This window comes from Microcaecilia unicolor, chromosome 1, assembly GCF_901765095.1.
Source record: "Microcaecilia unicolor chromosome 1, aMicUni1.1, whole genome shotgun sequence".
Taxonomy (NCBI): Eukaryota; Metazoa; Chordata; class Amphibia; order Gymnophiona; family Siphonopidae; genus Microcaecilia; species Microcaecilia unicolor.
Genome location: NC_044031.1, coordinates 94,018,999 through 94,046,375, shown reverse-complemented (window position 1 = coordinate 94,046,375; position 27,377 = coordinate 94,018,999). Strand labels below are relative to the sequence as shown.

Genomic DNA, 27,377 nt, shown 5'->3' with positions numbered 1-27,377 from the left:
TATTTTTTGGATGCGTGTATCGGACGTGCGCTAAAAATGAAAGTACTGCAAGAGCTACATGGTAGCTGGGCGGTAACTCCATTTTGGTGCATGTTGGGCACGCATAGATGCTTACGCGGCTTAGTAAAAGGGCCCCTAAAACTTTAGAGTTTGCTTTGGAAGACATAAATGTAAACAAGAATATTTTTACTAACAGGAGCTTTATGTCAATACTTCTTAAATCTGCTGCACCGATTCCAGTGAAACACTGTAATTTTAAAGCAAAATGCTTCGAGTCCTATTATACCAACCACCGATGTTATCTGGAACACTTCAGGGTTAACAATAAAGAATTGGGATAGCATTTTATTCAGCAGTATTTCTCTCTCCTCCTGACAAATGTATTGGAAAACCTCTGGTGCAGTGCACAAAGAAATGCTGTATACAAATTGTCATTTAGCAGGGCTAGAACTTACTCCGCAGTCCATCATGACTGAAAAGAAAAATAAACCTAACAGCCCTGAAGACTAATGCTAGCAGCTTCTACTGGTCCCTAGACCCACAGGCCTGTAACAAAGCATGCTATTTTTAGACAGTCACAGTTGGCGTGCGCAGGATAGACAAAGAGTAAGGCAGGCACTGGGGTGCACAGAAAGCAGAAAAGCTACTTGTGCTGAAAACAAATGAAATATTAGTAGGCACAAGGTAATCCACTGAGACTCAAACCTCATTTGCTTAAACTCTATCACTTCCCCAGATTGCGATATTTACTGGAGGAGACATGCCAAAGGTAGAAAGCTGAAACAAATGAGCACTTACTGTTTTGCAACTCAACAAAGTCACATGCCTGACCAACAAAATGGCAAACAACCACCCTCCTCGTCCATAATGTTTCCAAAGAATGGTTTTTGCTGAGTAGATTTAATCTTTTAAATAATAATAATAAATGCCATCACTGGCATGCTATACTGTTCTCCGAACCTATTAAAATTAAAAAAAACAAATGATGAAAGTAATTAAAAAAAAAATAGACCTTTTAAAACAGACCTAATTAAATGAAAGTCTAACTTATTCTCTTCTACACATCTGTGATTACCAAGGCTTGCGAAAGGGAGACTCAGGGAACACTGCCCCAGGCCTATAACAATTTTGGATTCTTTAAAATGATTCTGATTATTCAGTTTGGGCCACATCTCTGACCCTTGTCAGCTGTTTGCTTGAAGCAGCTGAAAGGGGAATGGGACATTTTTTTTGTTGTCTATGGACAGGGGTGGGGGGTGGGGGAGAGAAATCAAGCCTTCAGCAAAAGGGCAGCACCATACCTAGCACAGGAAGAAAAATAAGAAATACCTTCACTAATGTAAAGAGGCAGAAGGAAGAATAAGTTAAAAGCGGAAAAAAGCTCTAAAATTCCATTGCTTTGAATGACTGTGGCATATAACCTAACCTATAGCAGAGGCTCATGTTAGTGCCTCATGGTGACAAAGCAGCCTGTAATTATGGTACTATTAAAAAAAAAATCACTTTAACAGTTACAGACTGTTTCCCTGTGTACTGACATCTGAAGAGAGGTAGCAGAGTTAGATTTTCTGTGTATCAAGACCATCAGGGACACTGGCAAATGATATTAGCAACATAAAACACATCTGAAAGTAGATAATTTGGACTGCCTATTCTTTTGCTTAAATGTGCCTACTAGCATTAAAACTAAATAATTTACAGCTGTTATATAAAATCATTCTGCACAGCACGGACAATGATTAGTTCATCCTGTCTTTCTTTGGCTGCATTAAAAAGTAATATTCAAATATGTTCTGCTATCAGAAATTACACTTCTCTTGCATCCCAGTTTAAACTGTGATAAACAATTCAACACTCGCGTCACCATTCTCCACTTAACATCTGACTGAAATGCTGTCTACATTTTCTATAATGACAGGAAATCAAAAATGATTTTTGACCTTAACTTTAAAAACAGCACTGAACTATCAGTCCAAGGCAACTTGTTGTGTTCAATCTCCGCTAAACAGTATTCTTTTGACATGACTTGATACCACTTCCAAAAGGAAAAGAATCTAGTTCACAGAGGTTTTCCTTTTAAAATGGGCATTTTTCCCGTTAGTGGTAAAATGCATGCAGAAAGCGTGTGATTATGGTATTTATGTTTCCATTAAAGTGTCTTCAGCAAGCCAAGGGAGTCTAGCCTACTATTTTCTTGCTATTTAGGTTTACTGCAGCTCAGTGCCCATTTTATTTCAATTATATTTGAGGACAAAGCACTCTTGGTGGCAAATGATTACATGGCGACAGTCAGCAAAGGTCCATTAGAACAGTCTCTATGTGGAATCTTTGGCTATGTATGCCAGGTGAAGGTTATAAAATTCAGATTGAATGGTATCATCATCTACATGAAAAACACAATTGACTGCTAGTTTGGTCTTCTAATTTTGTTATGCAGATCAACCCAGACTGTACTCTGCAGACACTACTTGACAAAACTGGATGCCTGCAAACAGACCAATAAAAGCAACTACTATTTTCTGGATTCAGCAAAGCAACCTGCACCACACAGTCCAACTGGATACAGCAGTATTTTGTACATACAATGCCTTGCAAAAATCATCACACCCTTGTACATTTTACACATTCTGCTGTCTGAGAACTATAATTCACAATGGATTCAAGGTTTTGTTTCACTGATCTACACAAAATACGCTCGGAACACGAAGAACAATTATAAAAATAAGTTAAAAAGAGCACACAGAGTGACAAATGGTGCCTTTTCCATTCCTCTGTTTGCAAATTCCACTGCGAGACTGGATGTGAACACAGATAAAATGTGTTTCATTGGAGCAGTGGCGTAGCGAGGGCAGCTGACACCCGGGGCGGGTCGCCACTGCGCCCCCCCCCGGAGTGCGTTATTACCACTGGCGCTCGGCTCCGTTGGTTCCCTGCTCTCTCTGCCCTGGAACAGGAAGTAACCTGTTCCAGGGCAGAGAGAGCAGGTAACCAGCAGCGCCGACACCCCCCCAGCGGTGTGCACCCGGGGCGGACCGCCCCACCGCCCCCCCCCCCTTCCTACGCCACTGCATTGGAGTGACAGGGATTGTAGGAGTTGTGTGTGTTTCTGAGTGTGGAAAATATGAAATGTCTCTCTCTCTCTCTCCAAACAATGAAAAGACAAGTTCAATCACAGTGGCCATTCAGTTGTACATGCCATGATGTTATCACAACTGGACTAGTGTAATGCCTTGTATATTGGTCTAACCAGCTCCAGCTAATTCAGAATGCTACAGCACGACTGATAGAGCTGCAAGCACTGTGACCACATCACACCTTTCCTACACAAACTGTGCTGGCTAACAGTACCTTACAGGGCCAAATTCTATCTTTGATTTTCAAGGTCCTCAGATAAAATGGAACAAGGTAGCTGAAGCAGGGGTTCCCAAACTTGTCCTGGGGTAACCCCATTCAGTCAGGTTTTCAGGATATCCACATTGCATATGCATACACCAAGCAGGCAGTGTATGCAAATCAATTTCATGAATATTCATTGTGGATATCCCGAAAATCTGTCGGGCTGGGGTTCCCGCATGACAGGTTTGGGAATCATTGAGCTAAAAAATAAGTTAGCTCTCACATGCCTAAGGTCTTCTCAAGGAGCATCACTATTTGTACCCTCATGAAAAGAAACTGCCCAATGTGATACCTACCAGTGAACTTTCTCAGGAGTAGACCCCACAAACTGAAAGCTCACTCCCAGACAGGGCTACACTGAAATCAAGACTATGTCTACTTCAGGAAGCAGGTGAAAGCAGGTGTTTCCCCTAGCCTTTAATCATATGGTGACTGACTCCACTCACTCCGCACCTGGTTAGCGTGTCACACATCCTGAAATTTAGACCAGTTCTCATATCTTATTCAACTGTATATAATCTGCCGTTCATTTTAGCCACCCATCTATTTATCCTAATGAGTTTGTACCCATATAGTCCTGTCTAAATTTGCCCCCTTTGCTCTGTATTAAGATTTTCATTGTATGAACAGCGTTAGCATCATAGCATGGTGGAATGGAGCTTCCACATTGGAACCTGCTGAATATTTGCAGGTTACCCACCTTGGCTACTGCTGCAGACAGGATGCCGGGCTTGATGGAACATCAGTCTAACTCAGCTTGGTGGTACTTATGTTTTCAATCCTTTTAGATATATATAATCAAGCATAATGTTTCCAGAAATACAAAGGTCCATGTTAAACAATAAAATGCCATCATTTCCATAAGAAAACTAAAAGACCAGTAGTAGTGGTACCAATGCCTAGCAGCCCTCAAAACAGCTGAGAGAGCAAGACAAATTACTATCCCTATTTCTAGGAAAGTTTGAAGAAAAGAGAAAGGGCAGTTCTAAAACTCTATTAAAGCAACCTTATTGGTAGCCTATTAAGGAAAGAAGTACATTCAAATTGATGGTTTTATCCTTTAAGATTTGACATAATCAGAAGCCATTACAGCTGTATCAATGTTTGTGAAATGCATGTGTCTTCCAGATTATTATGTTCCTCACTGATAATCCCCACTATTAAAGAGATTTGATTAACGAAATTGCAGAGAAAGGCATTTAAGGTGGCAGTTGCTGATTCTGGAATAATCTCCCAGCTGATCTTAGGGGAACAACATCCTTACACCATTTTTGCAAAGGCTTGAAACATTTTTTTTTTTTGTTTCCAACTGATTGCTATTTTATGTTTTCTCTCATGTTGACTGTTTTAATAATGTTATTTTTATATATTTACACCTGTTATGTCTGTGCTTTCCTCGCCCTCTGGTGGCCAGTACAGGTGGCTGCTATGGACCATCACCCGTTCCAGATTTTAGCTGAGTCCGGTCCGGATCTTCCAGGCTGCCGAGTTTGCTTGCTTGGATTGAGCCTGCACAGCCACCATAGCTTCCTGGTGATTGCTACAGCTGAGTCTTTCCTGTCTGGGCTTATTAGCCATTTTAAAACTCTCTGGCTTTGCCTTTGCATCGTGTCTAAGGCCCTGGTATGATAGGGTGCTGGTGCACTTCTGCTGAGTCCAGTTTCTAGTTTGGTTTCCTGCCTTGATTCTTGTCTGTTCTAGTTTAGTCTGTGGATAGTTAGATTAGGTTGTTGTTTGTTTGTTAGTCTTGTCTCTGGGTTATAGTTTTGTGTGTAGTCCTTGTCTGTTTGTATCTTAGTGGCTGCTCTGCAGCTTTTAGTTTTGTGTCTTGTTAGTCAGTATTTTGCTCCCTGTTTTAGTGGCTGTTTTCAGCTTTCAGTCCTGTCCTTTATTTTACCCTTTCCTAGCCCTGCTGTTCCTGTATGTTCCTTTCCCCTCTGACCCTCAGTCCCTGTTCAATCTAGTTGGGATCCTGTTCCTGCCCTGTCCTACAAGTCCTGCCGGCCACCTGAAGCCAAGGGCTCAACCTTTGGTGAAAAGTGGCCAGGTGCAGGTGAAGCCTAACTGTTCATTAAAGCTCTGCCTTGTCACTGGTGTGGGGTGGTTTTGCCTGCCGCTGCCGCTCCTTGGCAGTGGCCCAAGGGCTCAAAACCTAGTTTCCTGTTTTGAAAACGTGACAACACCATCTTTAATGGACCTATGTTGGTTCCAAGAAGAGTGTGGATAAAATTTAATAAATACATTAGATACATTTGAATCATCTAATGCTTGCCTATTAAGGTGTTTAATTTGATGCTGACATCGTAAGTATCAGTGTTACAAGAATGTTCTTCCATGCTGTCCATTATATCATTTGTATTCTGCTATTTTCATGTTTCTGTTGTATGATTGTTCTACAGTGTTGTTAAATGTTTATATTTCTGATATGTATCATGTTTATTTGTATTATTAGGGGCATCCAAATGGCAGATGATGTTTAATGTGAGAGTGCAAAGTGATGCATGTGGGAAAGAGGAACCCAAACTATAGTAACGTGATGCAAGGGTCCGCATTAGGAGTCCCCGATCACGAAAAGATTCTAGGAATCATCGTTGGCGATACTATGAAACCCTCTGCTCAGTGTGCTACAGCAGCAAAGAAAGTAAATAGAATATTAGGTATTATTAGGAAAGGAATAGAAAATAAAATCGAGGATGTTACAATGCTTTTGTATCACTCCATAGTGCGACCACACCTTGAATATTGTGTGCAGTTCTGGTTACCGCATTTCTTTCCTGCTCTCTGTCCACTCAAATTTCAGCCTCTAACCCCTTTCCTTCTTTTTTACTTTTCAGATACCTATCATCTCCTTCTTTCACACACTAGCTCTCCTATTCCCCATCTCACTCCTTCCCTAGCCTTCCATCTTGTATCTACTCCCCAGGGAAAATGTGGGATAAAAATGCAATAAATAAATAAATAATCATATGTCTACCTCCTGTAATCACTATCCTCTTCTCGTTCATTTCCTTATCACCACCCCCCCCCCCCCCCCTTGGCCTCTCCCACATGGTTCCACCATCCCAGTGTCTCCTTCATTCCAACCCTTCTTGCCCACCATCGGCTCCCTCTTTCTCCTCTCCCCACCCTCTACCCCCTCCTAGCATCTTCCTGTCCCTTCTCTCTTTCCTCTTGCCCTTCCCCCAGGGACCAGCATTTCTTCCTCTCTTCCCTTCCAGTCCAGCATTTCTCCCTTCTACCCCTGGATTCAACATCTCCCTGCTTCTTCCCCCCTCCTGTGCAGCATTTCTCCTTCTCTCTCCTCCACCCTCATGTTCAACATTGTTCCTTAGTCTAACATCTCTTTCCCCCCTTGCGGCAGCTCTTCATCTCTCCCTTCCCTCCACCACCTTGTCCAACATTTCTCTCTCATCCCTGTCTTCCCTATGCAGCATCTTTCTCTCCCTTCCCACCCAGGTCCAACATTTCTTCTTCTCTTTTCTTTCACCCCTCCTTCCCTTCCCACCCTACATCCAACAATTATCCCTCTCTTTCCCCCTCCTTGCAGCATCTCTCCCTCTCTCCCTCTATGCCCAACAATGATCCCTCTCTTCTACCTGCCCATGCATCTCTCCCTCCCCGCCACCCCATGCCTAACAAATTTTCCCTCTCTCCTATACCCCCTGCATCTCGCCTTCTCTCCCTCCCCTCCACAACAATTTTCCCTGTCTCCTACACCCCCTGTGCAGCATTCTCTCTTCTCTGCCTCCCCTCCATTCCCATGCTCAAGCAACCCAACAATTTTCCCTCTCTCCAACCCCCTCCCCCCATGCAGCATTGGGAGCATCATAGCAACTTTCAAAGGGTCACCGACAGCATGTAAGAAAGAATTGCTGTGCTGCTTCCAGCTGACCCAGAAGCCTTTCCTCTGCAGCGTTCCTCCCAGGAAATTACATCATAGTTGGTGGGAAGACACAGCAGAGGGAAGGTTTCCAGGTCAGCTGGCAACAGTGATTCTTACACACTGCCTTCGAACCTTTCAACAGGCACAGCAGGAAAGGGAAGGCTTCTCGGTCAGCCGGCAGCAGCGACTCTTATATGTTGCCAGCAACCCTTTGAACGGGAGTTCTTGCATTGACAAAAATGTACTGCTGCTGGGTGGGCCTGAGCCCAAACTGGATGGGCCCAGGCCCACTCATGGCTACGCCCCTGGGGTACTCAAAGAACTCAAGCATGAAATTGCTGATCTGCTGTTAATAATATGTAACCTGTTGTTAAAATTGTCCATAGTACCTGAAAATTGGAGGGTGGCCAATGTGACGCCGATTTTTAAAAAGGGTTTCAGGGGTGATCCGGGAAATTACAGATCGGTAGGCCTGACTTCAGTGCCAAGCAAAATAGTGGAAACTATAATAAAGAATAAAATTATGGAACACATAAATATGGTCTAATGGGACAGTGTCAGCATGGGTTCAGAAGAGGGAAGTCTTGCCTCACCAATTTGCTTCATTTCTTTGAAGGCGTGAATAAACATGTGGATAAAGGTGAGCCAGTTGATGTAGTGTATCTAGATTTTCAGAAAGCTTTTGATAAAGTACCTCATGAGAGACTCCTGAGAAAACTAAAGAGTCATGGGATAGGAGGCAATGTTCTGGTGTGAATTAGGAATTGATTATTGGACAGAAAACAAAGGGTAGGGTTAAATGGTTATATCTCTCAATGGAGAAGGGTGAATAGTGGAGTGCCACAGGGATCAGTACTGGGACCAGTGCTATTTAACATATTTATAAATGATATAGAAATCGGAATGATGAGTGAGGTGATTCAATTTGCAGATGACACAAAACTATTCAAGCTTATTAAAACAGGTGCGGACTATGAAATATTGCAGGAAGACCTTAGAAAATTGGAAGACTGGGCATCCAAATGACAGATGAAATTTAATGTGGATAAATAAATACAAGGTAATGCACATTGGAAAGAATAATCTGAATCATAGTTATCTGATGCTAGGGTCCACCTTGGGGGGTGGGGTCAGCAACCAAGAAAAAGATCTAGGTGTCGTCGTAGATATTACGCTGAAATCTTCAGCTCAATGTGCAGCGGTGACCAAAAAAATCAAACACGATGCTAGGAATTATTAGAAAAGGGATGGTGAATACGACCAGAAAATACTGTAATTCCTCTGTATTGCTCCATGATGCTCACCTTCAGTATTGCATTCAGTTCTGGTTGCCGAATTTCAAAAAAGATATAGCAGAATTAGAAAAGGGGATGGAACTCCTCTCATATGAGGAAAGGCTTGGAAAAGAGATGGATGAGGGGAGATATGATTAAGAGCTACAAAATCATGAGTGTTTAGAACAAGGAGAAGTAAATCCTTTTATTTAATTGTTCCAGTAGTACAAAGACTAGGGGACACTCCAGGAAGTTACTAGGAAATACTTTTAAAATTTCACTCAATGAATAGTTAAGCTCTGGAACTCTTTGCCGGAGGATATAGTAACAGCGGTTAGTGTATCTGGGTTTTAAAAAGGTTTGGACAAGTTCCTGGAGGAAAAGTCTATAATCTGCTATTGAGACATACATGGGGAAGCAACTGCCTGCCCTGGGATTGGTAGCATGGAATGTTGCCATGATTTGGGTTTCTGTCAGGTGACCTGACTGGGCACTTTTGGAAACAGGATACTAGGCTAGATGGACCATTGGTCTGACCTAGTATGGCTACTCATATGTTCTTCTGCCCTGTCCACTGCTCTTTAACTTCAAAGTTTGTTTGTTTTTTTAATCCCATTCAGCCATCACATCTCTTCATGAAGACATTTAATCCTTTTTATAACTTTGCTTCTTTTCATGGTAATTCTTCTCATCCTCATCTCATTTGAATCTCTATTCTGGTCCTTCAAGTCAATGTACAGTGGTGGTCAAAAAAGTTGTCTTCTGCCCCATCTGTACTAGTCAACCCATTACCTCTCTGACCATACCTCCATTCACCTTTCTCATGTTCACTAATTCCCTCTCCTTGTCCAAACAGCCCTTCTACATTTGTGACATCTTTCCCTCTCATTCTCTTCATCTTCTCTCTTTGAAATAGACTTGGCTTTCATTAGTGACTCAATTTCTATGAGAAAGAGAGCAGGGATTGAAATAATCTGAATGGCTACACACTAGTCATTAGGCTGTAGTTGTGATGTTAGGCCCTTCTATAGGTCTCAACCCTTTGTTCATTCTCAATACCATTTCTTCTATGCTTTTCAGTCTCATGCCATCCAACTAATCACCCTATTATTTCTTCTGATTGCTGTCATCTATCGACCCTCTAATAAGTTTTTCTCCTCCTTCTTCATTGGCTTTGAAGCCTGATTTTCCTTCGCCTTTGAACCTCTTCCCTTTCATTTATTCTTGGAAGTTTTAACTTTCATAATGATCATCACTCTGAATCTTAGGTCTCAAAGCATCTTGCCCTAAGCTTCTCATTTGACCTCCAACTCTGTTCTACTATGCCAATGATGTTCAACTCTGCTCACCAGCACACTCAAGTCCAATTGCTCTCTCAGTCTGTTCTTCTTCCTCTGACCGCCACTGGATAACATTCACCTGTAACTACCTTTTTCCACCCTATTTATATGCTGACTTCTATGTTTTAAATTCATGTTCACCTCCTTCCCATTTGTTACTGCATTTGACAAGAACATCAATTGTATTCATCTGACAGTTCTGCCTCCACCCCCTGAATTTCTTCACTTAAGTACTTAAGTACATAAGTACTTAAGCACCTCCATACTGGGAAAAGACCAAGGGTCCATCAAGCCCAGCATCCTGTCTCCGACAGCGGCCAATCCAGGCTTCAAGAACCTGGCAACCCCCCCCCCCCCCCCCCCAAAAAAAAAAAAAAAAATAATGTTCAATGGATTTTTCTCTCAGGAATCTGTCCAAACCCCCTTTAAATTCCGTAAGGCCAGCTGTTGTCACTACATTCTCCGGCAACGAGTTCCAGAATCTAACTACATGCTGAGTAAACAAAAATTTTCTCCTATTTGTTTTAAATCTACCATATTCTAGCTTCATCTTGTGTCCCCTGGTTTTGTTGTTGTTTGAAAGTGTAAACAAATGCTTCACATCTGTCTGCTCTACTCCGCTTGTTATCTTGTAGACTTCTAGCATATCACTCAACTATCTCCATATACTCTCTTTTACTCTAACACTCTCTCATGTTTCCTTACATAGATTGTGGCTGAACTTTGCTATGCAAGGTTCATTAAAAAATCGTGTACTCTCTGCCAGTATCCTCTACCTCTCCACTTTATTCCTTCCCTACTCCTACTTGTTCCTCTGATCCTATTCCCACTAAGATGCACAGCTCTTTTCTCCCTGACAGTCATCCTTTTCACTTGTCACATCCTCAAGTATCCTTAAGTTTCTTTTCCACTGTTCTCACTGCCTTCAAAGCATACTGCAATGACATCATTCTTCAAAAAACACCCCCCCCCCAAAAAAAAAACCTCCCTGACTCCTACCAACTAAATTATTGCCCCAATTCCTCCTTTCCTATTGAATCTAAACGACTAGTATATGCTATTCAGCTCCACTGTCTTAACCATCTTGCAGAACAAGCCATTTTTGCCTCTGTTCTCTTCATTCTATCAAAATCTCCAGCAACCTCTTCAAGCTGTAACAAAGATCAAGGGTCTTTACTCAATCCTCATTATCCTTGACCAATTGCTTTTGACATTGCTCACCATTTACTCCTTAATCTATCTTCACTTGGATTTTGAGACTCTGTTGGTTTTCTCCTTACTTCTTCCATTACACTTTCAGCATATCCTCTGGTTGATTCCTCTTTATCACTATTCCATTATCAGTCAGTGTGCCTAAGGGCTTCTTCCTGAGCCCTCTTCATTCTCTTTCTCTCTACACTTATTCCCTTAGAACTCTGATTTCCCATGGCTTGAATGCATAGGAGATAGTGAATAGAGGAGACAGTACTGCACATGCTAAAACTTCATTTCATGTGACATTCCTTTTATGGAGGATTATGACAATTTTAGTATATTTGCACACTAAAATCTTCTCCCAAATGGTCATAATGTACATGCTAAGCTTTACTGTATACATTCCTTACTTATACAATAAGAGGTACTATACACTCTGAAAAATGTCTAACTGCAATCTATGTGGATTAACTGAAACAAACAATTTGTGCAGCATCTTGGAACACTTATTTTACTACTCAAAATGGTTCAGTTAAAAGAACTAAAAGGAAGAAGGGCGCTCCAGAAACCACTTAACATATCAATTATAATATGCAGGTGATTATTTTACTGTGAGTTAAGATCTTCTATGTTGATCCTTCCTTGCTTTTACAAGAAAGTTAAGAAGATAAGCATGGAGCATCAAGACAGGAATATTTTTTCTAAATAATGTTTTTATTATTATTTTGAATCATATGTTGTCCCCTATTAGTAGTTTATTTACAAAAAATTATTTAGACAATGACACATGGTTATGTGGACATTACTCCTCAATGCTCTAGACCAACTGGGGAGCAGACTGACTCTATAGGGTTCCTACCCTACTTTTTTTTTTTTTAAGTTTTGCAAACAAACTGCTAGCAGGAAGCAAAGGAGCCCCACAGGGTTTCAATATAATTTAATACATCTGTTTTACCATTATGCTTTTAACTGAACTTTTAGAGTGCTATGAAATTACTTTGCACACCACTTTGGGACTTTCTTGCGAGACTGAAAGCAGTCCAGAAATCTCTTAGGTTTTTCAGTTCTGCCTATGAAGAGCCATTCTGTTAGCACTGTAACCAGAATACTGACCTATAAAATTTTCAAATTCCCTTTACCATCAAGAGGTTTGAGATCAATAATTTGCACCCGGATTCTATATATGGTAACAAAAGTTGTGAATGCAAACTAATTGATTAATGAGTCAATCAGCACCAATAACTGGCTGATACAACCAATTATTGGCATTAATTGTGAGTTACACACACATCATTCATGGAACTCCTGCAGCACATAATTCCTTTCAAGGAAGCATGGCCTGGGTCTTTTTGGAGGTCATGCCAGGGACATTCCCAGAATTTATGCCCACTGTTACAGAATGGACTCGATTAGCTACTAACTTAGGCGCTGGCATTTATACCAGTGCCTAAAGTTAGGTGTCATTTATGTGCTTAGCACCATTCTATAAAGGATGTGGATCTTTTATAGAATAGCGCTCAGCACTTAAATTATTCAGTGTCAATTTTTCTGAGCCATTTATAGAATCTAGTCCATTATGCCATTTTGGATGAACTACACTGCCTTCTAGTGCATTTTTGCATTCAGTACAAGGTTTTGACACTTCATCAGTTAGTATAAAGAACTTCCCTTGGAATTTATTTATTTTAAAAATTTATATACCACCTATAACCTAGGTGATTTCTATATGAACATTCATAATCCCAAGTGGTGCCACTTTATCGCCCACAGTAATGTTTAAGATCAGAGGACGGGAGGTTGAAACAAGGGTAATGGCCTTTTCTGTACTGGGCCTTCTTTGTGACACAAAGTGTCAGGCTATACTGTATATGTTTGAGCAGTACACTGGGGCAGTTTAAGAAGCTGTTAAAGATTCAAGTCTGATATTGTTGTAATTGGGCAGGTAGGAGAAGAGAGTTTCTGGTATGTGGTAGCGGTTGTATTTTGATTGTCTTGTCTGTATATATATATTTAATGTATATGTTTTAATATTGGAACCCACTTAGGTTTTAAACAGGCTATAAGTGAAATAAATAAATAAGTTTTGATTTACCTAATTGTTTTTCCCCAGAGATATCAAATAGGAAAAATTAATGACATATATGATCCACAGTAATATAAAATAAAACAAAAGTTAACATTTTTAATGATACATATGATGAACTAATGTGAAATTCAGAGACTGTTAAATCTTATTCAGCTTGCAGTAGCTTTGAATATAATGGAATTTCTACCTTTTAAATGTTAAAGATGTTCTACTTGTTTTTATGCAAATTTAAACTCTAAATTTCTTATTAAAATACTTCTAATCAAAACCCACACAGAGCTACTCTAGCTTCTGATGCTTAAAGCATGTTTAACAGGATCACCCAAAAGTTGTGGCAGGATATCAGCTTTGGTTAAATGGAAACAGACAGCACAGTTTGTATTATGCATGATGTTTTTCTGTATGGAGCATATTACAAGGTCTGAATAACACAGGTAAAATATACTAGATGGAATTGCATTTATCAAGAAAAAAATATATCATTTTTGCAGAATGATGATAAAAAAAATTTCAGATCAGTGTAATGTTTAGGCAGTTGAACCCTAACTGGTCTCCTAATCCTCGGGAAGTTTAGAAATTAATAACATGTTAGTAGATTATGCTGTGTGGATGTATTTAAATATCCAATAAAGCAACTTAAATTGGTGACAAATAAAAAATGGAGAAGGGGGCCAATGAATTATAAAGGAGTCAATAAAATCTGGTCAAACAAAGAGGCATGAATAGCCAAAATTAGGATGTACTTAGTTTCCTGGACTCATCCGGTCTGCATTCTGAGGCACAGACCGAAGTCATCATCAGAATCATAATACTTATTTTTATAGTGCTACTAGTTGTACTCAGTGCTGTATCATGACGATAAGCATCCAGGTAGCATATGTTCCTTCCCTAAGCAACATACAATCTAAGTGGCTACCTGAAGCAATGGAAGAGAAACTAGAGCATGAGCACCTAAATGTACGCACCATCTTTTCACTCAGATTATAGAATACTAGCTTTATGCGCATGGATGTTACAGATTCTCGCTTAAGTGCTACTTGGGCACTGCACGGTATGCTGTAATCTTACTTTGCAACTTGCATAGCATGCAATTGTAAGGAAGCATTCATATGGGTGGAGTATGAGTGTCTCCCACAACTGCAAGCAAATGTTATAGAATAGTGTAATTTACATGCCATAGTGCAAGTGAGTGTGCTTAATGTTGGCATATAAATGCCAACTTTTTCTAGTATTCTATTAATGGAATCTGGGCTCCCATATCTGTTTATAAAACTCGCACAACATTTCAAACTTTTGCTGCACTTTATAGATTTTCCCCCATAGTGACTTGCACACGTTGAAAGTCAGTGGATTTGAACCCTAGCTTCTTTCAACCCACTGCTTTAAACCACTAGGCCACCTTTTCTCCACGGAGCTGTTATTCTCCATGATTAATTTTTATCTCAATCCTTGCATCATCTAATGCTAATAGTAATCAACTCAGGTATAAAATACAAGATGCAAAATTATTTAAAGGACAGAATGTCCCCTGCAGAATCCCCTGCAAGACACTAGGATGCCAGCACATCTCAAGCAGCTATTCACATGGGAAAGACATCCCAAATAAAAGGTCACATTTATACTTCTCTATGAATGTAATGTACATAGCCCAAAGAAAAAAATGGGGGGGGGGGGGCCTACATTGGTGAAACAAGCCAACAATTTAGGACATGCATCAGTCTTCACACATCAATATATATAAATGGCGAGTGTCGTACTCACTCGCAAATGCGCAGTAGAGACCCTCTCTGCCCCGCCCCCGCATCAATACGTGATGATGAGGGCAGAACAGAGAGGGTCTCTACTGCGCATTTGCGAGGGACACCGCCGTCGCTAACGCTCCCCCCACCCAGAGTCGCCGCCGCCACCCACCTTCCACCCGGTCGGGCCCTCGCTCCGCTACTGAAACAGCGAGGGCACGCAGCACACAGCTCTGTTGAGCTGCCGTCGGCCTTCCTTCTTCTTCTCTGCCTGTGTCCCACCCTCGACGACGTTACGTCACACGAGGGTGGGACACAGGCAGAGAAGAAGGAAGGCCACGGCAGCTCAGCAGTAGAGCTGTGTGCTGCGTGCCCTCGCTATTTCAATAGCGGAGCGAGAGATCGACCGGGTGGAAGGTGGGTGGCGACGGCTCCGGGGGGGGGCAAACTCGGAGGGGGAACGGCAGCGGCGAACTCGGCGACGGGGTGGGGGGCCTTTCAACCCCCCCCCCATACTAGCCCGTTTTTACGGGCTGAACGGCTGGTATACCATAAAATATTTAAAGGAAACTTCATAAGTACACAAAAACAGATAACGTTTATTATTAAATGATCGAGCGCTTATTGTTTTAAAAGTAACACGAGACGCAATAGAAATAACTGTTACCATTATCAGATATAGGGTCTTTCAACTGTAAAGTGTTATTGTCTCAACACCCTTTTTACGGAGCTTTATTGGAAGACCACCTATGACCTAGGTAAAATTGTACTAACTAAACCCAGTGTAACTGCAGTATTTTTTCAATGACCTGATAATAGGAGGAAAACTCTCGAAAACTCATCACAGATATACTAAGCTAGCCAACCAAAAAGTATCAACTACATCACACTTGTTGACTTTTGTTTCCATGACAAGCAAAAGGGAGCCCGACCAGCTGAGAACGCATTAGTGTGGATAATTCAATGCTACAGCTGCTGCTAGATTAATATGCCACAACTTAAGAACAGATTTCTATGGTCTTAATAAGCTCATGGAGTACATCTTGGTTGTTGATCTTTTAAAAGGTTATCACAACCTACAGAGACTACTGTTCAGTATATTCAGCCAATGATACTTAGTAATCTCACATGAGCCTATGCATAAGCACCCTTATGGACAGAAGCAGGAATGATGCACAAACAGAGATCTAAAGATAGCAGGAAGAGAAAATAAGATCAAGAATGACATGAGGACACATCCTTTAGCTCTTGCCCAATAGCACAAAAGGGTCTGACACAAAAATATATATACACTGCATTCACATATTTATTACAAATTTACTTAATACATGTAACAATGGACAGACAGATTGTATAAAATGGACATTTCCAATCAAAATACTAAAAAGACAGGAGATCTTATTTTATGGCTGTTAAAAAAGAACAATCTATTTCATTCATTTTCAAATTTTAACATCTTGGGTTTGTGTCTACTGTACTGGAGATATCTTCTTCAAAATGCTGCCCTCTAGGCCTGCCTGAGGATTATCTGCAGCAGTGTCCAACCCTGTAATTAAACATAGCTGCAAGGAAGCAGAAAAAACTAAAGGTGCTGCTTTCCCCTTTATAGTTTCATGTTTTCGCATTATTAGTGCACAGGAGTTTCATGTCCGTGGCTTTAAAACTAAATAGCCTCTCACTGCAGTTCAGAAGCTTAATTAGAAAAAAAATTCTAGATTTAAACCATGCTAAAGGACAGTCACAGAAATAGAGTAGGATGTTAATTAGAGCAACATTTACCTCCTGGAAGGAAAAGGGGGAAGTAGGAGTGGAACACCACTTCCCTTTTTGGCTAAAACACCACCGTTGATGAATATATCCAGGGTACTTAACTTTTACAAGTATCCTCAAGTCTAAGGAAAGTCTAAAAATACACATAGGCAGGAAGTCATAAACAAAATGCACTACCAGAAGAATAATACGTTAGGTAACCACGCAAAAATTTACGATATTTCCAAATGCAGACAGAATAAAATGAGGGTTACAGCAAACCATAAGAATAAATCTTGAAATTCTTTTAAAGATTGTCTACACATAGGATTCAAGTAAGAAAGCGAGTTTTGGATCTCATCTGCTTGTAAATATATTACATTGCATTACAATCATTAGCAAAATCACCACAATATTTGTTTTTCATTCTGTTAATTGTAAGAATGCAACTGTTTCTGCTTAGAGGCACTTTTAAACGTCATCAATAAAATAAAGAATTGTTTTTAAGAGATCATAAATAATCTAATTTCACAAGTTAGAAAATAAATGCATCTTTTCAAAAATTTGATCTCATGTATCAATGTCTGTTGCCTACCTGTCTACAGGTGAAGGCTTTGAATTCCGTGGTTTCTTCACTTGGGCATACAGTCCTTCAATCATCTTTCCTTCTCTGGGGCTCCGCGGTTTACTATTTAAAGTTAATATACCACCATCTGCTGAAGACTGATATGGAGCAACTCCAGCATACAGCGGGTCGCCATCAGGACCATACATTCGACTGTATTCTTGGATTTCAGCATAATCACGTTCACGAGCCTGCCTTTCTCGTAGCTCTCGAGTTTTAGCTTGTATTCTGTCAATTAAAGCAACAATATACATTTCATTAAGAATGCAATACAAATTAAGTACTTAATTTTCTGTAAACAAACTAAATATTCAAAGAGGTAAAAAGATGAAAAGTGGTACAAGGATGTAAGGAAGAACAGACAAAGGGTGTAGATCATTAAGAAAAGCAAGCTAAACATTATGGGAAATCATGTTTACTCATCCTAAAAACTGACTATTGGGTTTTTTTTTTCGAAAGAGAAGGATGCCCATCTTTCGCCACAAATCGGAAGATGGACGTCCTTCTCACAGGGTCATCCAAATAAGCCGATTTTGGACGTCCCCAACAGCTTTCCGTCGCAGGGACGGCCAAAGTTCAGGGGGGCGTGTCAGAATCGTAGCGAAGGCGGGACTTGGGCATGCCTAACACTTGGACGTCCTCAACCCATAATAGAAAGAAACAAGGACGTCCCTGAAGAACACTTGGACGACTTTATCTGGTCGTATTTTTCTTACGACCAGGCCACAAAAAGGTGCCCGAACTGATCAGATGGCCACCGGAGAGAATCGGGAATGACCTCCCCTTAGTCCCCCAGTGGTCACTAACCCCCTCCCCACCCTCAAACAATCTTTAAAAATATGTCCTGCCAGCCTCTATGCCAGCCTCAGATGTCATACTCAGGTCCATGATAGCAGTATGCAAGTCCCTGGAGCAGTTTTAGTGGGTGCAGTGCACTTCAGGCAGGCGAGCCCTCCAAAACCCACCACAAACCCACTGTACCCACATCTAGGTGCCCCCTTTTACCCGTAAGAGCTATGGTAGTGGTGTACAGTTGTGGGTAGTGGGATTTGGAGGGCTCAGCACACACGGTAAGGGACCTATGTACCTGTGAGCAATTTATGAAGTCTACTGCAGAGCCTCCTAGGGTGTCCGTTTGGTGTCCTGGCATGTCAGGGGGACCAGTGCACTAGAAATGCTGGCTCCTTCCACGACCAAATGGCTTGCATTTGGTCGTTTCTGAGATGGACGTCCTTGGCTTCCATTATCGCCAAAAATCAGAAACGACCAAGTCTAGGGACAACCAAATTTCAGGATTTGGACATCCCTGACCGTATTATCTTGTTTCTAAAATACGGGTTTCCCCGCCCCTGGATCGGGACGTTCTGCGAGGACGTCCAAATCAAAATGAGGACGTCCCTTTTGATTATGCCCCTCTATGTAACTTAATCTTATACTGTCCTCAGCAGTGAAGAGTTCTGTCATAATAACGTTCATACTAGAAGTCTTCATGTAACAACGTAATATACATTGTCATATTCAGGAGGATGCCCATGCCATGAATCTGTTCCCAGAACTGCTTTCCCATGAAGGCAAGGGTTCTTGAAACACTGAATACACCATGCCCATGAAACATTTCTAGTTACGATCTAAAGAACTGTATTTTCTGCATAGTACACTTTTTTTTTAATTCACAGTACTCATAATAATATACAAGTTAAACACTTGCTAAAGCAACATGGAATCCTTCTATATCAGAAAAAAGAAGAAAACTACTCATCAAGAAACAAAATATATATCTTTCTTAGACTACTGGGGGGGGGGGGGGGGAGGATGAGGAGGAGAACACTACTACTCTAGCAGGAAATAACCATATTTCACACCCAAATATTTTATCAGACATTTACATGGATATGGAAGACAAAGAGGATGCCCCCAGATATAACAATTCCTGTCTTAGTGCCAAAAACATTTTTCTATGCTACTGCGTTGGTTTAGTCAACATCTGGGTAAATCCGAACTTTTTTCCCAGAAAACAAAGTCTGAGAGTTATGAAAATACATCCCAATAACTGAATTTAAGGTCCGTTCAAACACAAACAATGCAATTAGCATTGCTCTCTTTGAATCCTCAGAGGTTTCCAAAATTGCAGATGCATTTAAAGCAGGCTTGGCCAGAACTCGTTCTGCCAACTTCATTTTCTTGGCCCGCAAAATCCTGATAGGATCCACTTCTCTGCAATGCGTGAGAGAGAACATGGGTGAAGGCAGGTGCATATCAAACATATAAATGGCAAGAGGCGTACTCACTCGCAAATGTGCAGTAGAGACCCTCTCTGTCCCGCCCCCGCGTCAATACATGATGACGGGGGCGTGACAGAGAGGGAACCTGCGAGTGAGGGAACCGCCGTCGCCACTGCTCCCCCCCAGGGTTGCCGCTACCGCTCCCCCCACCCACACGGAGTCGCCGCCGCCACCCACCCTCCACCCGGCCCGGGTACCTGGCTTCACTATTCAAACCGCCGGAACACAGCACACAGCTCATCTGAGCTGCCGTTGGCCTTCCTTACCTGTGTCCCACCCTCGCCGACGTTACATCACACGAGGGCGGAACACATGCAGAGAAGAAGGAAGGCCGACAGCAGCTCAGATGAGCTGTGTGCTGCGTTCCGGCGGTTTGAATAGTGAAGCCAGGTACCCGGCCTGGGTGGAGGGGTGGCGGAGGGGACTCCGGGGTGGGGGCGACTCCGGGGGGGGGGGGGGGCGGCGGTGACTCGGGGGGGCAGCGGCGGCGACCCCGGGGGGGCCTTTCAACCCCCCCCTTCCTTTACTAGCCCGTTTTTACGGGCTCAACGGCTAGTATATGAGAGAGAGAGAGAGAATGGGTGAAGGCAGGGTAGCATGGGAGAGCAAGAGAGCATGTGAGTGTGCTTGCACGCACACACACGTCTTGGCCCTCCTAATGTTTGAAATATTAAATGTGGTCCCTGATTTAAAAAAAAAAAAAAAGGTTGAACAAGACTGATTTAAAGTCTCCAGACTTGCATCTTGAAGATCCACCAAATTCTCTGGGTTACTACCTGACCCTTGTTTCAACAAAATATAATACACTTTGTTTAAAGGGGGGAACAGCATCTGAAGGAAATTTTAATATCTCAATCAAATATTCTCAATTTGCTCAATTATCCTATTTAGTATAGTTTTGTCCTTAACTATAGATATAGTCAATTTTTGTACCCCAGTAACAAATTCTTTAATAGTCACAATTTGAGTTGTGAAATCCTTTTTAGTTCCCTCCAGATTTTGTGATAATTCAACAAATTTACTCACGAGAGTAGATACTTCCCTTGTAGATTTCTCAACTGAGGCATTTAGCTTCTGGAGAGCAATCCAAATGTTCTCCAAAAACACTACTTCCAGCAATCTTCCGCTGTTGTTTACCACTCCAATGATTCCAACAGAAATTTCACCCCACCTGAGGCCTCCCGCTACGTGACTTCCACAGAGGAAGTTTTCACTACTGCCTGAGGATCCACTGCGTGTGGCACTAGTTTCAGCACAGAAGAGGGAAGTGCAACATCTAATGTGTTATCGATTGTTGGACTGGGGAAGAAGTTCTGGCAGGCAGAGGAGCCACTTTTACTTCCTTTTTCCTCTTGGTATGCGGCATAGGTTTGTAGAAAAAAAAATCAAGCAGCAAGAAAAACACAACTGAACACTGCCATCTTGGCTCTTCCCCTGTTCCACATAGTACTTTTAAGCATTGCAGCTCTTGGCTGCCTCTCATCCTTTCCTTCTTAGTAGGTAATTACCCTCTAATTGGGTAGTCTCAGGGATTTTACCAGGTGTAAAAAGAAAGAGGGAAAGGGTATAAAAATAGTTCTTTTCCTAGCCTCCTTACTACTATATAAAACTCTATTGCACCATACCTCTAGAAGACTGGTTACTGTAACAGTTATTATAGAGCACAACATAAGATCATATTTAAAATCTTTGTCCATCTCAAAGTCCAAATTGATCCAAATGGATTTTGGTGGATATCTTTTATTTTATATAAGAGTACCTTCCCCCCCCCCCCCCCCCCCCAAAAAAAAAAGAAATGGTAAAAGCAACCGATCATGATTCTAGAGAAAGTAAGCTATCAGAGGATTTCTTTTATGAACTAAATGCTCAGTAGGGACTTCTACATTTAGCAACTTTCATATCAAACTATTGATAACAATGTGTGTTCTCAATACTGTGGCAGCCTTACTTAGTTCTATTTACACATAACTCAGTCTGAGACTGGCCACCTCATTCTGTAGCTTGGCAACTACCATTTATGTGCTGAGTATATATAGTATATATATATAGCATACTACCACTTACATGTATGTTACATGGTACCAAGTTTGCCTGCAGCACTTCTAAACACCAACGACCAAAGGCTGAATATTAATCTCACACTTTATACATGTGTGAAAAATAGAATAGCAGGCATCAATGGAATGCCTCCGCTGGTGTTGGTCCAGGAACCACCTGATGGGCCTATCACAGAAACCCTTGCTTCTCTTCAGTCTGCATTGCACAGCTTGGCTCAAGTGTAAGCTATGCAGTGCAGAAGCTCTTGAGCTGGGGTAGAGAGACAGACAGTAACATTAGGTGTTCCTGTATGATACAGCTAAAACCTGGGGTGGCCTGGACTGATAAGTAGACACACATTGTGGGGCATCAGTAAATAGCCTTCTCCTTAGGACATGAATTTTTCATTTTTGGAGTTTGTAGTACAGTATTCAGTACAAAGATGTCATCTTTGATTCTGTTTTCTATTGCTTTTTCTCAGCTGTGGGGTCGAAAAGCATGGGTGCAAAGTGTACAGATAGTTTTATATCTGTGGCCTGGTAGATAATTTTATTTTTGAAGGCAAAGAAAATGGGAACAAAGTACACAAGCAGATTTGAAAATGCCATTCTTTCAAGTTTCTATGTTATTTAAACCATCTGGGCAGCTTACATTCTGAAAACACCGCAAAAACAATAGTATTGTAACACATGAACCATGATAGACAAAGGGGGTAAGGGGATAGAATGACAACAAATGATAGAAGAGAAGGGCAAAGGTTGAGAGGTTAGCTTCAGCTTAGAAAAGACACGGCCGGGGGGGGGGGGGGGGGGAGATATGATTTAGGTCTGTAAAATCCTGAGTGGTGTAGAACAGGTAGAAGTGAATTGATTTTTCACGCTTTCAAAAAGTACAAAGACAAGGGGGACACTCAACGAAGTTACATGGAAATACTTTTAAGACAAATATTTTTTCACTCAAAGAATAGTTAAGCTCTGGAACTCGCTACGGGAGGATGTGGGATTGGTAGCATGGCATGTTTCTACTAATTGGGTTTCTGCCAGGTACTTGTGATCTGGATTGGCCACTGTTGGAAGTAGGATACTGGGCTAGATGGACCACTGGTCTGACCAAGTATTGCTATTCTTATGTTCTTGTGCACTCGGGACTCACACCAAATGGTTCACCAATAGAAAGAAAATATCTGTGACTTAATAGAAAGCATCTTTAAATAGGAGTCTTAAGCTGTCTTAAATTTGTTGAGAGAAATCTGCAAGCGAGGAGGAGCTGGGAGTGAGTTCCACAGCTCCAGCTCCTGAACAAAGAAAATAAGAGTGTCTGGTATGTTCAAGTACTATCTCTTGATAACTGGGGACTACCAGATGGTTTTGATGAGCTGATCTAAGAGCTCTTGATGGACTGTAGGGTATCAAGTGACATGAAAGAAAGGTTCTGTTGAGGTCAAAACTTTGAAAACCAGTAACAGTACCTTATGGGTAATGCAGTGAGCAAGTGGAACTAATGAGATTCTTTCAAATGAGGGGGTAACTTGATCATATTTCTGCACATTGTTAACAAGCTGGACTGTTAACAAGAATGACCTGTAAACTGTGGAGGTCTTTAACCCTAAATCTTTTATAAAGAGAGTTGCAATAATCTATTTGACAGATAACCAAAGCGTGAATCAACATATTAAGAACTGGGGGATGTATCACAGTTTGCACTCATCGGATCAGTTGGCGTTTATGGAAAGAGCATCGAAGAACTTGAGGTTTAAAGGTGAGCTCTGAGTCTAAAATGACTCCTAGAATATGCACAGTCTCAACCTGGGGTACTGGAATATTACAGAGAAGGACAGCTATAGGTAAAACTTTCCCATCCCTTTCTGTATAAAGGATAGTCTTTGATTTTTTTTGGAATTTAGTGCAAGGTTATGCCTGTAGAGCCAATTTGTAATCTGAGTTAGTTTGTTTCCCAGATCAATCCTGTAAAAATACATAATTGGACATCATAATTTCAAATTTAATTTGTATAGAGATCTTTAAGGTTCTTCTCCAGTTGGACAACAGAGACTTCTAGTGGCTCTACTAAAATACTGTGATTTGTGAATACCATTCCACTCCCTCCCCCACTAACAGTTTCCAGAAGAAAGGGAGGTTTTTGTGGCCAGTAAGGTAACGATAGGGAGATTCATTTTGGAAAGGATTGGTATAAAACCCCAGCCCAGTTTGAATTCAGTGTCTTTGTCTCTGACTCCCCAACTACTGAACAATTTCTGTGAGGGGATTAAGGGACTTCGGCTAACCTGGCCACTAGGAATGAAGAAGTGGTGAGAGGTGATAGGTTTGCTTAGGCTTCTGCACTTGCTCTGGGTGTGTTCTGGAACACGAAGTCAGCACACCACTGCTTCTGAAGACAAAGAAAGAGGAGCAGTTGGAGAACTGGAAAACAAGAGGGGATACTAGGCCTGAGAAACAAACAGTATCATCTGTGCCAGCATGGATAAGCAGCAATGGCCTATTATCCAATACTGCTCAACTGTGCTGGCACAAATGATACTGCTAGATACCCCTCTGAATGTATCAAAAGTGACTTCATTGCTCTGGGAGAGAGGATGAAGTAGACAGTTACAGAGGTGGTGTTCTTGTCAATCCTCCCTGTTGAGGGTAAAGGACTTGATAACATGCCTCACCATACAAGTCTGAAACATGTTACAAGTATCTCTATCCCTATAATTAAAAACTCTCCGCCCCAATCCATGCAACACCCTCCATCCCATGTAACTCAACTATTCCAATCACCTCTGTCAACTAAAAAATCAGATTTCAATTTATTCCTAAATGCCATTCAAAACTAAGCTCAACTGAAAAAAAATAGGTTTTTCATCTTTTTCCTAAATGCAATGAAATGTCACTCAAAACAAAGCTCAATAGTTAGTGAATTCCATGACTTAGGCCCAGAAATCCCAAATGAGTATATCTGGGTGGCACTGCAACTAGTTACAAGAAAGAAATAAAGATATATACATATACACGCACATATATACATACATGCATGGCACTGATGTTTATGTTTTCTTTGAGTATCGTACTGATTTGTTTTGATAATGCTTTTGCTGTTACTATTTTATTGTATGTTGACTTGTGATCCGCCTAGTTGTAGGCAGAATAGAAATTTTTTAAAATAAAATAATACATACACACATAGATGACAATATACAAAAGCCATTTATCTAGGAAAATGAGCTATTTGAAAATTGTCAGTCAATAAAAAAACATGCACTGATGCTTCTTTCAGTTTGAGTGCCTGTCAGGTTTTTTCCAACTGTAAATGCTCTTTGCCAGTCCCAGAACTTGCTGCCCTAGGTAACTGCCTATTCTGTTTAATGGGTAAGCTGGTCCTGTTTTCAGCCACTCCACAAGCAGCAATTTTCAGATAGGCCAATGTGCCCATATTTTCTATATTTCTCATTCTCTATGTTTATTAATTTTATTATCTTGAAAGAAAAGTGTATGCTTCTGCAAACCCACATTTCTCCTCCTCCCAAAAGGAATTCATTCATTGTCCCATAGCCATAACATCCAAAAATGGATATTCTGTAATAGTTTCAAGAAAACAGAAAAAAAATGTGTGTGTGTGTGGGGGGGGGGGGGGGGGGGGGGGGGGGGGGGGGGGGAAGGGGGAGAAGGAGTTTTACAACTTCAAAGTTAATTTTTCAGTTAGAAAACAAGTAAACAGACATATCAAGCATGCACACTGATAATGAATGCACAGCTTCAATGCTTTCACTAAACACTCTCTCTTGCCCTATCTTTTAAGAGGAAGGAGGGGGAGAAGAGTAGGCTTGCCATGTTTCATCCTTTCCCTCCAAGATAATAAAGTTCCTAAATCTAAATAATCAAATATACTAATAAGATAATAAGGTTAATTTCTTTCCTGCTGTCACTAAATTTACATTGAGTCTCTTTTCAGCCTGACATAAATTAATGATTTTAATTCCAGCCTCGTCACTTTGTCCCTTGCCCCTTCCTCTAATTAAAATGGATGATGTATGGTGAAAGGAGAACACAAGACTTCTATTCTTGTTGTTATATTTCTATTTTCATTAGTAGTTCACTTTCACAGAGATGCCTTCCAGCATCAGTGGTGGTAGGCTAAAATTAAGAGAAGCTTACAATCTCCTTTGAGATACTGGAGCCAAGGAAATGGACAGTACGGATGTCAGTGTGGAACAGCAAACATATGAATCTGAGAAAATACATTTTTTTTCCCCAAAACCATTGAGCAAAGCTTTCTTTCTGGACAGAAAGATAGGGGGAAAAATGCAAACAATGTATACACTACTAATGGAGGTGTTTTCTCCAGAATGTCTGAATAAAAAGCACTAGCTTAGATTATTGTAAAAATGCCATAGGGATGTTGTTCTAACATAAGAAGCAATTAAAAATCCTGCTACAGAATGCCATATGCTGGCTGTCTCTCAAAAGCAAAATCAGTACCTCCATGGTTTTGGTTTTTTTTTTTTTTTCTCAAATTTCACTGCTAATTTTGCTATTTCTTACTATGAAACTGAACATGCAGTGGGAATAATTTTAACCATAGGCTTCTTTTCCTCTGCATTATTTTATGTGTCCGCAGTAATAAAATGTACTATTCCTACCAGCACCACTGTGGTGTCATCTATCATCACTGGAGCCAACTCTGTGGGTGCTGGAGCACCCCCAATATTGAGAAAATTCCTTGTATGTGCCCAGGGAGGGGTTATTTCCATTGGGCTTAGCACCCTCAATAATTTTGAAAAGTTGGCTCCTATGTCTATCATTATGAAATGTTGGATAAATTTGCTCAGGTTATCTCTGGAAAGTGTCCCTAATACAATATCACAATTTTCAGTCAGTGTTAAAGCAGGAAGAATACAATTATTAATCTGGAATTAATTCAAAATTAACCGCACTTCTGTCTCTGTATGTATCTTTGTAAATTTGAAAATGTATTGATGATAGTAATAAGTGGTGGCAACCTGTGTGAGGGAAGTGAGTTATGCCAACAGCCATTCCCACCCCGGGTGCCTCTTCAGCTGGAAAACTTTCTTCACTGACTACTAATGATGAGCACATGCCTAAGAGGTTGAGGGTTTTTCATGTGGTGGATGCAGGACCATTGTATAAAAGGCCAATGCAGACTTGAATGAAGAGGATATTCTGTGAGCTGCCAACTGTAGTGAGGTTGCCTCAGACGATTCCTCCCATTCTGCTTGGACTCTTTCAGTTGAAGCCAATAGAAAAATTGGTTTTTAATATATAGAGTATTCTTTTTATGGAAGCTTTAACTCTTTGAACTGACCCTCTTTGAAAAGATGACCCAAAGACCAGAGCTGACAGATTTGCTATGACTTCCCCCTAATTTCCTTATTGTCAACTATAATATTTTGATTATACCACATCTGCATGTTTAATGCGCATCTATTATCTTCTTCAAATGCCTTGCTTAAAAATGAAACGTCCAGGAAGTAGTTTTTAGAAATTCATGCTCTGTTTCTGTCGGGCTAAAGTAATCAGAATAGATGCCAGGAGTTCCTCCTCCAGTTCCAACCAAGGAAACTTCGACATGTTATCTTACGCATTAGACCATAAACTATCTTGTTTTAAAAGAAAGGATATGTGGGATAAATGAAAATCAGGAAAGTTTATCCCTCCCTTTGGATTGTGAAATTTTTAATTTGGCCAGTGGGGGGTTTATTTTGCTACAAAAACCTTACTATACTCCAAGGGAAGTATGCTCAGGATGTAACTG

The 27,377-nt window shown here is 41.0% G+C and overlaps 1 protein-coding gene across 3 annotated transcripts in view; it reads right to left on the bottom strand.

Moving 5' to 3' along the window:
* PARD3 (par-3 family cell polarity regulator) overlaps positions 1–27,377 on the bottom strand; it is a 1,299,417-nt gene that overhangs the window by 292,818 nt on the left and 979,222 nt on the right. For all 3 annotated transcript variants that reach the window (XM_030199049.1, XM_030199057.1, XM_030199066.1), the window contains one exon: positions 17,257–17,514. In XM_030199049.1, coding sequence (XP_030054909.1) covers positions 17,257–17,514 — 258 coding nt within the window. The remainder of the gene's footprint in view (positions 1–17,256; positions 17,515–27,377) is intronic.